Genomic DNA, 13,640 nt, shown 5'->3' with positions numbered 1-13,640 from the left:
ATGATATCGAAAAAAAATGTTTTTCGTTCAATAAAGTTTTTACGGGAATAGTTCATTTACTTGAAAATGATTCATTATGACGGTAGAAAGAATGAAATAACTACTGTGTGTGTGTGTGTGTGTGTGTGTGTGTGTGTGTGAGAGAGAGAGAGAGAGAGAGAGAGAGAGAGAGAGAGAGAGAGAGAGAGAGAGAGAGAGAGAATATATATATTTTTTCTTTTTTACGTGTCAGCCTATAGCGCCGGTAGGTTTTCTTGAGGGGCCTGGATGGTAGTCGGCCCCAGCCCGTCATGGCGCAGGCAAGTGTTTTATAGTGACGCCATCTTCTCTTGGCTCATGCTGCCCTCCGGAACTCGTTCTTGATTCACTGGGACGGTTTCCTCTAGAGTCCGGGTTGATGGGTGGTCTTCAGAACAGCATGTGGGTAGTCTTAAGCCACTCGGCGGTGACTGAAAAATCCAAGGTGGTAGCGGAGGATTCGACCCCGCGTCGTTCATCACGCGGTGAATACGGGGCCCGCACGCTAACCACTCAGCCACCGCCTACCCAAATTGTTTTACACAGATATTCTAACCACACAGACGCTATTGTCCAGACGAGTTGGTCTGGACTTAGTGAACTTATATTAAAAATCAAATTCCACCAAGACTTTGCATTTATCAAACTGAAGGGAGTATCGGTCGAGCTTGTTTTTAAATGAGCCAATCGTGTTTGATTGGAAGCTTCTTCCATTATCGCGCTATAACAGGCAGACAGGCAGACAGACAAACAGACAGACAGACCCAAATGAAAACAACAGAGCTGAGTAATAAAGGGAGAACGACGGAAATAAAAAGGAAAAAAAAATCAAAACTTATACACATATTAAAAATCTAATACGGCGTTGCAGAAAGAACGAAAGATCTAAGAAAAATAAAGAAAAGTAATGAAATGATAATAATGCACCGAAAGTTATATGTATAAGGGTGTGTATAACCATAAAAAAAATTATACTAAGTATTTACTGAAATATGCTTCCTGCTAAATATCATTAATAATGTTTGTGTAATATTTTTGATAACTTAAACGAGCATTGGCTTATCTATACCCATCATGTTAATTTATTTATACCTTTTGATCATAATCCACGGGAGGGACGCTTCCGTAGCCTGTATTTTTTTCGCCAATTATTTATTTTTCCTTCCAAGCATACGATAGAAAGTTGGGTTGCTCTTCAGAGGTTTGGCATTATAGATTTTGCATAGGGGATTCATAAACATCATTTTAAACACACTTTTTTTATTCCGTCTCAACTCACCAATTTCAGTGAATTCGCCCCACTCGATTCACACCAACTCGAACGATTTTATCCCACTAAACGATTTCACCCAGTCATTTTACTCCCTTCCTATCCATCCGTCTCTCCATTTGCCATACTTCCTCTTGTCTCTCTCAACATGTACTGACCCTCCTCCCTGTCCCTTCCTTACATTGATTCCTAATTATTCTCAATCATAGTTCTGTTGTCTTATTTTCTTTATTCTTTACTCTGACTCGTTACGTGTCTCCTTGCTTCCTTATCTTCCACCCTCTCCTACCTACCTTCCTTTCATATCTCCTTTGTTTCCTTTTTCCTCCTCGTAATACCTTCCTCCAGGTACGAAGCCGCACCTAACATACACAAAACGAGAACAGAGAGGGGGGATAACTTGTCTGACGAGATACGAAGAAGAGGAGTTGCAGCAAATTTGAGCTCGGGAGAAATGTGATGTTGCCCATGTGAGAAGACTAAAGACTAGGGCAGCCGGAGTGAAGTAAGGAATGAAGAAGACATGGAAGGAGAGTGGATAGGAGGCAAGAACATGAAACAACGGCTGAGCAACACACGGAAATGTGCAAGACTGAAACAAACTCTGATTTTCACTTGTTACCAGTTCGTAGGCATAATAAAATATACCTACATAAAATAATGGAAATCGTATTGATGAAAGTGACTGATCAACTGACGCTGTAAACTGAATGATTTAGTAGGATGAAATTTTACAAATACCGTAATTTCATCTACACAGTATGTATTATGTTTTTTCGACCTCTATATGCATGGAAACACGAATAAATATCATGCACTTTATGATCAGTGGAAAATGACATCCCATGTATCCCTAGCCGAGTAAAGTAAGCACGCTGCGTTTTAGTTTCAGGCAAACGGGGTTTCTGACATCCCCGCCTAGCACACTAGCATATGTTAAGAAAATAATCAAAATTTATTTACTTAGCTCATCTGTTAAACAAGATAAGCAAATTTTGTTGTCATTATTTGTTTAAGCTGTAGGTGCACAGTTATAAACCGATTTTCAAAACTCGGTAAAGTAGTTACGGTAAGTTAACTTATATTATTTTTACATTTTTACAGTAGTTGTTTAAATTAGAGAGTTTTGAAAATCGGGTTACATCTGTCCAATCAACGCTTAATCCAATGATGCCAATAAAATTTGTCTATCTTGCATAACAGATGAACAAAGTAACGAAAAATATTCCAAACATGGGCTAGTGTACGCCCAGCACGTTAGACACCTCGCCCACCAACAGGCAATGCACACCGTAATTTACTTACTCGGCTAGGTGCTAGGGATCCACCTAAAGTGAATGGACTATAGTTACAAGCACACATTGTATATTTTTACTTGCTACATTTTGCAATATGGGGCTATTGCATTTTTAAAACATTAGCATTTGTAGCATCTTTGATGAATCTACGGCAAAAGCAAACGATTCACTGAAACGGTTAAGAGAGGATGACCACGAGTCAGATAAGAAAGAAAGATGATCACCAGTAACTCCAATTGCGGAACCCATACGGGCTATCAGAAAGAAGATCATAAGTTGATAGATGCTTAAAAACTTTCATGTTATGAATTGTTTCAAAAGTTTTAGAAAGACGAGAAAGTAGATATATAGGATGGTAGTATAAAGGATTTGAATGGTCACCCTTATTAGGCACAGACTGTATGGAGGCGTATTTCCAGCAGGAAGGAAAGGTAGATATTGAAAGACAGAGACGAAAGGGTTTGACCAAGCAGGGTGCTATCAATGAAACATAATTTTTAAGGACAATAGGAAACACTCCATCAGGTCCATAAGCCTTCTGAGGATTGGGCCTTAGAAGGCAATGAAATTTTCATTCTTAAGAATTTTAAAAACAGGCGTAGTGGAGTCAAAATGGGGATGAGTGTGAGCTATATGCCAAGAATCGTCCAGAGTGGAGTTTTTAGAGAACGTTTGAGCGTAGAGTTCAGCCATAGGGATATATATGACACGTGTTTTGCCATCAGGGTTAAGGAGAGGTGGTAAAGTTGAAGAACTGAAATTGTTAGATATATTTTTCGCTAGGTGCCAGAAGCCCTTGGAATAGATAAAACAAAGTGCTGACATTTACTATTGATGGAGGAGTTATTGATAAATCGAAGAACAGATTCGGCACGATTCCGGGCAGGAATGTAAAGAGCGTGATTCCCAGGGGTGCGAAGGTTCTGGCACCTTTTGCGATCTGCCTCTCTATCTTTGATAGCACGAGAACAAAATGGCTTGAAACAGGGCACTTTAGCACGAAAAGCAGAGAAAGTACATGGGATGTGTGCCTCCATTCAACAGACAATCACCTCCGTAATCGCTGGTCACACACATAATTGTATCTGTCCTGGAAGTAGTAATCATTCCACGGGAAAATGGAAAAGTACACCCTCAGGGCGTCCGATCGAGCTGAATATAATGTCGAAAGCTCTGGTACCTTTTGTGAGCTGCCTCTCTATTTTGGATAGCACGATAACAAGTATGGTTGAACCAAGGCTTTTTAGCATGAGGGGTAGAGAAAGAACATGAAATGTGTGCTTCCATTTCAGACACAATCACCTTAGTGACGCGCTGGGCATGTTCTTTCTCTACCCCTCATGCTAAAAAGCCTTGGTTCAATCATACTTGTTATCGTGCTATCCAAAATAGAGAGGCAGCTCACAAAAGGTACCAGATCCTTCGCACTCCGGCTAATCACGATCTTTACATTTCTGCCCGCAATCGTGCCAGATCTGTTATCCGACTTGCCAAAAACAATTTCAACAACAGAAAATAACAGTCTTGTTTTTTTATAATTCTCCCAGAGACTTCTGGCAAATAGCCAAAAATAATTTAACTTCATCAACTTTCCCTCCTCTCCTTAATCCTGGCGACATCACCAAGGTCACATCTGTCTCTGAGGTTGAACTCTTCGCTCAAACTTTCCGTAAAAACTATACTCTGGACGATTCTGGGCATATTCCTCCATCTCAACCCTCCCTGACTCTTTTATACCTGTTATTTAGAGTCTTAAGAATAACGTTTGCTATGCCTTCTCTGGCCTCAATCCCCAAAAGGCTTATGGGCCTGATGGAGTGCCTCATAGTGTCCTTAAAAACTGTGCTTCCGTGCTGACACTCTGCCTGGTCAAACTCTTTTGTCTCTGCCTGTCAACATCTACCGTTCCTTCCTGCAGGAAGTACACCTACATACAGCCTGTGGCTAAGAATGGTGACCGTTCCGATCACTCAAACTACCGTCCTATAGCTTTACTTTCCTGTCTTTCTAAAGCTTTTGAATCTATCCTTAACCGGAAGATTCATCAGCATCTATCCACTTCTGACCTTCTTTCTGATCGCCAGTATGGATTCCGCAAGGTGTGTTCTACTAGTGATCTTCTTGCTTTCCTAACTGACTCTTGGTCATCCTCTCTTAGCCGTGCCGGTGAAACTTTCACTGTTGCCTTAGACATTTCGATAGCATTCGACAAGGTCTGGCACAAGTCTTTGCTATCTAAACTTCCCTCCTACGATTTATATCCCTCTCTCTGTACTTACATATCCAGTTTTCTTTCCGGCCGTTCTATCTCTGTTGTGGTAGACGGTCACTGTTTTACCTCTAAACCTATCAACAGTGTTGTCTTGCAGGACTCTGTCCTATCTCCCACTCTCTGTTGTTCCTTAATGATCTTCTTTCTATAACAAGTGGTCCAATCCAGTCCTATGCTGATGACTCTAGTCTGCATTACTCAACATTATTTAACAGAAGACCTTCCCCATAGGAATTACGATTCCAGGCAGGAGGCTGCAGAACGCTTGACCTCAGATCTTGGTATTATTTCCGATTGGGGCAAAAGGAATCTGGTGTCCTTTAATATCTCAAAAACTCAAAATATCCACTTATCAACTCACCACAATCTTCCAAACACCTATCCCCTATTCTTCGACAATACTCAGCTGTCACCTTATTCTATACTCGTGTCCGCCAGTTCTCCCTCGCACAGATGCTATCCATATACAGGGGCCTTGTCCGCCGTCGTATGGAATATGGATCTCATGTGTGGGGGATGCTCCACACACACACACACACACACACACACACAGCTCTACTAGACAGAGTGGAGTCAATGGCTCTTCGTCTCTTCAACTCTCCTCCTCTTACTTGCTGTGTTCTACCTCTTAAATTCCGCCGCATTGTTGTAGCTCTTTCTATCTTCTATCGATTTTTTTATGCTGACTACTCTCCTGAACTTGCTAACTGCATTCCTCCTCCCCTCCCGCGGCCCCGCTGCACTCGACTTTCTACTCTAGCTCATCCCTATACTGTCCAAAGCCCTTAATATAAGAGTTAACCAGCATCTCCATTATTTCATTCCCTTCACTGGTAAACTCTGGTACAGCCTTCCTTCGTTTGTATTTCCTCCTACCTATGACTTGACCTCTTTCAAGAGGAGAGTATGAAGACACCTCACCTCTCCACCCGAAATTGACTTTTCTTTTGGCCACTCTTTACTTTTGTCTTTTATAGGAGCAGCGATTAGCGGGCTTTTTTTCTACATTTATTTTTGGGGGGCCTTGAGCTACTTCCTTTCCTGTAAAAAAAAAAAAAAAAAAAAAAAAAAAAAATCACGTAGCCAACAATGTATGATATGTAAATTTTCAACCAATCGAGAGCTACAACCCGCATGTGCCACATCACTTAAAATTTACGCTTTGTGAGTGGACAGATGAAATGAAAACGACTATATTGACGGTGCTGATGTAGGTTTGGAGTAGATTTTACAATATAATTATAGCGCCTCTACTCTTAGAGGTTGTTCAGAGAATGGTTATGTACTCAATATAATGTTTGCTGTTGGGCATAGTGCAAAACTTGTGAGTGTGACGGCTGGTAAGTGTAATAGTCAAGAGCTAGATTTGAGGTGGATGTGGACGTTCCGGACAAAAGCACCAATTTTTTTCACATGCAACCCATTGCCTTAGCTTTCTATTTTTGATAGGCACCACTTCCTCCTGATACATTATGGTAGCCATCTTGGATATTTCATAATCGCTATCATATAAAAAAAACTATATCTTTCAATATCTCAGCTGCTTAGCAAATTAGGATCATGATCACGGTGTCTAATCACACATTTTCAGGGTCAAGGAATAGAACCATACCATTTAAATCAGCGTTGGATGGTTGTTTGAAAAAAACAACAACAACAACAGATTCTCGATTATCTCAATCGACCAAGCCCATGAACAAAATAACGAAGTCGTTAAGGGTTCTGGAGGTGCAGTCGGTTTACTGAAAATCCTTCAGCCTTCAGGAAATGGATCGTCTCAGGGCCTGAACAAGCAAGGTTGCTGAAGGAGTTCGAACATGAATACCTCCCAACAGAGGAAGACTCAGAGTGTAATTATCATCATGAAGAGGGATTGTCCACACAGATAAGATTTAAAGAGCAGGCTGTGAGTCTGACTCAGGTGATCCGAGAGCTGGGAAACCTTTTTCTTGATGACAGTGATGAGTTACTAGCTCTAGACACACGGAATATTCTGGATGAGTCTATGGTGAACACGGTGCGAATAATTCATACTTTAGGAAAGAATCGGTATGCCAAGTATTGTATGAAGTGATAACTGATCGCACATGCTCCTTTCATGAGCCGATTAATAAGAATGCCCTTTTTCTCTTCAGTGGTTCTTAGCCAAGAGCCAAGACAAAACAAGCAGGAGATATCTTTACTCAAGAATGATAAGAACATAAGAACGTAAGGAGTCTGCAAGAGGCCGGTTGGCCTATACAAGGCAGCTCCTGTACTCTCAACCCCACCTTACCTCACTATCCATGACTTTATCTAACCTCTTCTTGAATGTATCTGTGGTATTGGCACCCACAACATAGCTGCCAAGCCTGTTCCATTCATCTTCCACTCTATTAGGGAACCAATTCTTGCCTATGTCTTTGCTGAATCTGAATTTGTCTAACTTAAAACCATTGCTACGTGTCCTACCTGGCTCTTTTACTACCAACATCTTATTGACATCCCTTTTATTAAAGCCCTTCATCCATTTATAGACTTTCTAGCGAGTGTAGATTTAAATGCTTCAGTCAATCTTCATAAGGCAAGTTTCTCACCCCCTGAATCATCTTTGTCATCCTCCTCTGTACATATTCTAACATCTTGATATCCATTATTTAGTAGGGGGACCAGAACTGAACTGCATAATTGAGATGAGGTCTAACTAGTTTTAGGATGACTTCACCGCTCCTATTGCTCACACTCCTTGAGATGAAACCCAGTACTCTGTTTGTCCGATTTTTAGCCTGAATGCATTGGGCCCTAGGACGGAGGTCAGCGCCCACTAGGACTCCTAAGTCTCTCACACCCAGACCTGGTTAGAGGAGTGTCATTTAAGGAGTAATTGTGTGCGGGGTTATTCCTACCTACACTCAGCATGCTACACTTCCCGACATTGAATTCCATTTGCCACTTACCCGCCCAATCATATAGTCTGTCAAGCTCATCCTGGAGAACGCTAGCGTCCCTGTCTGATTGGATTACTCTACCGATCTTGGTAACATCTGCGAACTTACTGACATCACTTCTAATTCCTGTGTCCAAGTCATTGATCTAAATAATAAAAAGCAGCGGACCCAGCACTGACCCCATGGGACTCCACTCGTAACACTGCCCCATTCAGATTTTTTACCATTGATTTGCACTCTCTGCTTCCTACCACTAAGCCACGCCCTGATCCAGTTCAAAACTTTCCCATCTACCCCGTGAGCCAGTAATTTTAGTAACAGCCTGTGATGAGGGACTTTGTCGAACGCTTTACTGAAATCTAGATGTAATATGTCATAGTTTTCATCTCTGTCAACCGCCTCGATTACTTTAATGTAGAAGGACAACAGGTTAGTAAGGCAAGACCTACCCTTTGTGAATCCATGCTGTGAATCATAAATTAAATTATGCTTCTCTAGATGGTCCCGAATGGTCCCGGCTATAATTGACTCCAACATCTTTCCTACTACTGATGTTAAGCTAATTGGGCGATAATTTGTGGTGGCTGACTTCTCTCCCTTTTTTAAAATCGGCGTCACATTAGCTACTTTCTATTGATTGGGCACATACCCAGAATTTACCGACATCTTAAAGGTATCGGTAAGTGGGCCACTGAGGACCTCTTTGCATTCTTTCAGAACCCGTGGGAATACTTCGTCTGGGCCCGGCGATTTGTTTTTCTTCAACCTACCAATTTCATCCTGGTAATGATCACATCCCTCAACTTGTCGTTCACTTCGCCTTCATATACCTGAAATCTCTCCGGAATGGTTGTTAGATTTTCCTGCGTGAAAACCGAGACGAAATAGCCATTCAACATTTGACTCATATCTTACCCATTCTCAACGAGCTCACCTGTGTTTGTTTTCAACGGTCCGACCTGGCTAGTTCAACATACTGAGGTGGGTTTATCCGTTCTTTATTTTCCTATAAATTCCTCTCTTCAAGCCAATCTCATGCTTGAGTCTACGGGTCATCTATTTAGGGTATTTATTTTCCTTCCTACGTGCTTGGTAAGGGATATGCTGTCTCTGGCCCTCTACTATTACTCTAACTAAATTATTGTAGGTCATTTCTACATGGTTCCCCTGCCTTTCCGATTCCAGCCCTGAGATCCGGCCCTCATCTAGCCCTAAGGTTCCCCAATTTACCTCCTGAAGGTGTCTTCTGAGCCCCTCGTAATCGGCTCTTCTAAAGTCTGGCACCAATACAGGGCTGAGTTCATGGGTCACCGCCCAGGCTAATTCAAACATAATTTCCTTGTGATCTTTGCCACCTAATTCTCCCCCAACATCTAGCTCACTGATCATATTCTCATTGTTAGTTAAGACCAAGTCTAAAATGTTTCCTTATGTACATTGTAATGCAGCACAGAATAAGTGACATGAGTAAATTCTTCACCCATGCAAACCATTCCTTTCCCCCCTCACTTTCTGATGTTGGAAAATTGCGCTTCGGAAAGAAATCTGATCTTCTCAACCTTCTAGCCAAGGACACCCAGAATGATCCTCCCGATTCCATTGATGTGAGGCATCTTCATGGAGTTGCTGTGGTGCACTTGTTCCCCACTAGCAACATTGTAACTCTTGATGAGTACATTATGCTGATCAGGTCTTTGTTCCACACATCATAAAACAACTAAAAAACTCAAAACGAGTTGATGGAGTATAGGACAAATACATTTGCAGCAGCATCAAATAATCCACTGGAGAAAAGCGAGGAAAGGGTGTTCGTAGAAAAGTTGCAGGTAAGAACAAACTTCCAGAAAATTGAGTCGCCTTTTTGCGTGACCCAACCAACAAAAAGGAACTGTTTGCATTCCTTTCCAACAAAATTGCCACTGTGGATTGCCCCAAAGACAAGGAAATTATCATCACATCTGGTGCCACAACTCTTCTCCGGGGAACTGATCAATCCATGGCACCATGTGCCATGAGGAAGCGGGCACTAACCTGCTGGTCCACTTGCAGGATGCCCTTCTGAATGGCTGTACCAACTGTCTGAAGCGTAATGTTGACACAGACGTAGTGGTGATGCTCATTGGCAAGTTTCATCATTTGATCACCTTATGCTGAGATGTGAACATTTGGGTTGCCTTTGGTACAGGCAGGAACTTTACATATCATCACATCAATGCTATCTGCAACGTCTTGAGTAGAGAGAAATCTCTTGCCCTCCCTGTCTTCCACAGTTTCACGGGTTGTGATACCGCGTCTGCATTCTTTGGGAAAGGCAAGAAGTTAGCATGGGAGGCATGTCTTTGCCATCAAGATGTGACAGATGCCTTTACACACATGGCACACAGTCCTTACAGGGAAGTATAAGTTGGTGCTCAACATTTCCAGCTGCTGGAACACTTCACTGTCATTCTGTATGATAAGGCCAGTGACCTTCAACATGTGGATGAAGCCAGAAAGGAGCTGATGTGCCAGAAGGGTAAGACATTGGAGGCACTCCGTCCAACCCAGGATGCACTGTTGCAGAATTGTAAGCGAGTTGCATATCAGAGTGGAATATGGTGCAGCAGTGAGTATAGTGTAGAACAGGGGTACTCAACTGGCGGACCGCGGTCCGGATCCGGACCTTCTGAGTGTTGCAGTTGGACCTCAGACCCCAGGAAGAGAAAATTCTAGTTAATTAACCCTTTAATGGCTGACCTATCTTCCTCTGAATGCTTTTCTTTCATTTTTGGATTAGAAGGTCTTAGATGTTGGCTGATGACACTCCGACTTTTGTTTTTACGTTACAATACTATTTTCATATGAATTTTTCATGTTCCCAAAATGGGAACGTTGGCATGATACATGACACAAACATATCCTGATGATATGAAAACAAGCCTTCACAATTTTTATTCATTTATTGCCGCTATATGATACTGAACATATAAATCTCACAAAAAAAAACATGCAAGTCCATGATTCCAGTTGAAAAAAAATATATATATTTATTCTTGTGAATAACAGACTATTTCCATTTATTTATGTTTGGTACTAGTTTACTTCTGATGATAGGCTTCACTGCACACCTTGTGGAGTCTCTTTCCACATTTTGTGCACTGCAGTCGTGTGTTCTTCATACAGAGGCAGCATCTACCTTGAGTGCATGAGTCCAGAATGTGATTCACTCCGTCGTACCTCACTGCTTTTGCTGGCTGTACGGAGGGTCCTCCAAGTCTCTTCCTGTGTTCTTGAACCTTTACCATTGCTCGAGCAATTTCTCCTGAACATTATATGTGACATACCTGCCGATCCACCAATATATTGGTAGAATCTGAAAGCAGCCACCACTGCCAGATTTAGCATGTTTGAGAAAATGTTCCACCACCATTTCTTTGAACGCAAACGCGGCCTGTAAGAGGACAACATTCTGTCACACATCAACGCCTCCCATTCCCTTGTTGTACATGTGAATGAGATGTGGCTGCTCAACTGCTTTCTTGTTCTCTTTCCTCACACGTCGTTCTACTTTGTGAATTGGATTTACACCATAGTAGTTGCTGGCAACTGTCACACTAGAGTTGTCATTCCATTTGACACACAATACTGTACCATCTGATTTGTAGTCAAAATAGCCTCGTTCTTTTTTTTCAACTTCTTTCTTTGAGGGGAGAGGACACTTGCCTGTTCTGTTATCTCGAACAGTTCCACAGGCTCGAAACCCTTTTGCAGTGAGTTCTGTCAGTAATCCATGGCTTGTGAAGAAATTGTCAAAGAACACTACATGGTGGTCAGGACTTTCAACTGGCTGCAACATTGACATCACGACATGTGACCCCAGTTGTCGAGTCTTCGAGTCACCCTCTTTGCCACAATAGATGGAAAAATTGTATGGATATCCATCTACTCCACATAGCATCCACATTTTATAGCCAAATCTTATTGGTTTGTTCCTTATGAACTGCTTAGCAGAGTGATGACCATGATACGGAATCATAGATTCATCAATGCTTAGTAGTTCATGAAAAACACCAAACTTTTGGCAGTTACTTCTTATCATTTCAAGTAAGGGCAAGACCTTGGCCATCTTTGAGCCTGCTAGATTTGAGTTATCAGCAAGGTGCAGGTACCTTTTGATGGTACGGAATCTGTCCCTGCTCATTGTTTTGGCAAATACAGGTGCTACCAAATCTTCACTTGTGGACCAATAATCATTTTCAGATGGCAGACTGTGGTATCCACTTATAAGCAATAGGCCTAGGAATTTACGTATTTCTTCCTCAGTGACATGAAAGTTTGATGCATTCTTGTCTCTAACGGCATACAAATTTGTTTGTTCAGTAATGTGTTGGATAATTTCAGGCCCAAAGAACAAGTTGAATATTTCATAAGGTTCCTTGCCAAAATGATCTTCTCCCACCTTCTGCGGCATGCAGTGTGCTTGTAGTGGTAACCTTTCTGTTTTCCTCCATCGCCGATTTTCCTCATTCTCACTCTCCTTGGCAACATCTTCCTCAGCAACATCATCCTCTTCTTCCTCCTCGTGAACTTCTACCTCACCACTAACTTCATTTGGAATCCAATCCTTGTCTAAAATATCATCGTCATCCTCTTCATCACTCTCAATACCCCGACATCCAGCAGCAGGAGGCAGCAACACCACGTCAATTTTCTGACTTCTGCTTTTCTCAACCGCATCGTTTGCCACTTCAAGATGTGTGAATCGAGTCAGTTGTCTACCAGGGCTGAAAAGAAATTAAATACATGTGCATCAGAAAAGAGCAGCATAGAGAAAACTGCACTAATGAAGCTGATATAGTTGTCACGTATAATCCACTTTAGTATCAATGACCATAACTGAAGGGAAAATGTAGGCACACACACACACACACACACACACACACACACACACACACACACACAGTAAAACACTGCAATAATGTCATTTTGAAAACAACAACAGTAAGATAAAACACTACAACAAAAAAATAATGGCATAATGAAAACAACAGTAAAACCTACCTGTAAAAAGACGACACGTCCATGCTTGAGGATGAGTGAGCACCGAATGATAGCAGGGACAGGGACAGTGGCCTTATATATTGCACGGTTGTATTAGGCTACTGCAGGATCCAACGTGTCTCAGTCTTCACACGTTACCTCTTAGAAGCACATAGATTTACATAAGACAACATGCCAACGTTCCCATTTTGGGAACATATAAATTTTCTTCTTATGAATCGCAAACCAGAAATAATTTCATCATTCTGATTGTCTCATCTAAAAAATTAGTGTCTGACGAAAGATGAAACAATGTATTGCAATCATTGGACGGGAAATCTGAGCAATGGTGAAATTCAGGAGAAAAACACTCAAGATAACTAAAAATGGCAATTTTGAAATATTAAAAAAATATATTAATTTCTTGATTGCATACAGTACAACCATATATATTACATAATCAACATCAGCCAAACCATTTTAGTGCTCATTGAGAGCAATGAAATAATTAGGTTTCTTTTGGTGAATATTTACTCCCATGTTCCCAAAATGGGAACGTTGGCGCTTAAAGGAAGGTCCTGGTGAAAGTATCTTGCAAGTTTTTTTTTTTGGTCGACTATGACTATATATATTTAGAATAGTTTTCCTATGATATTACATTTTCTGTTATTGCTTTTGCATTAACAGAAAATGAGAAAAATCAGCTGGCTTCTGTTGTTTACATACATGGCTGGCGAGGCAAGGGTAAACTTTGACGTGAGATGTTCTGGACAAGTCTGAATTTATCTTAGGCTTCCTATCAATAGTTGCATTTGTTCAGGAATAATTCAGGAGTA

The 13,640-nt window shown here is 41.4% G+C and overlaps 1 protein-coding gene across 1 annotated transcript; it reads right to left on the bottom strand.

The window, feature by feature from the left end:
* Positions 1–11,236: 11,236 nt before the first annotated feature.
* LOC126997132 (piggyBac transposable element-derived protein 3-like) lies at positions 11,237–13,369 on the bottom strand. Its single transcript, XM_050858187.1, has 2 exons — positions 12,826–13,369; positions 11,237–12,548 (listed from the first exon to the last, which is right to left on the bottom strand). The coding sequence occupies exons 1-2, from the start codon at positions 12,846–12,848 to the stop codon at positions 11,237–11,239; spliced, it is 1,335 nt and encodes a 444-aa protein (XP_050714144.1). The 5' UTR covers positions 12,849–13,369.
* Positions 13,370–13,640: the final 271 nt, after the last annotated feature.

The sequence above is a fragment of the Eriocheir sinensis genome, chromosome 11 (genome assembly GCF_024679095.1).
Source record: "Eriocheir sinensis breed Jianghai 21 chromosome 11, ASM2467909v1, whole genome shotgun sequence".
NCBI lineage: Eukaryota > Metazoa > Arthropoda > Malacostraca > Decapoda > Varunidae > Eriocheir > Eriocheir sinensis.
The sequence above is the reverse complement of the archived record's forward strand: the minus strand, read 5'-3'. Positions and strand labels throughout refer to the sequence as shown.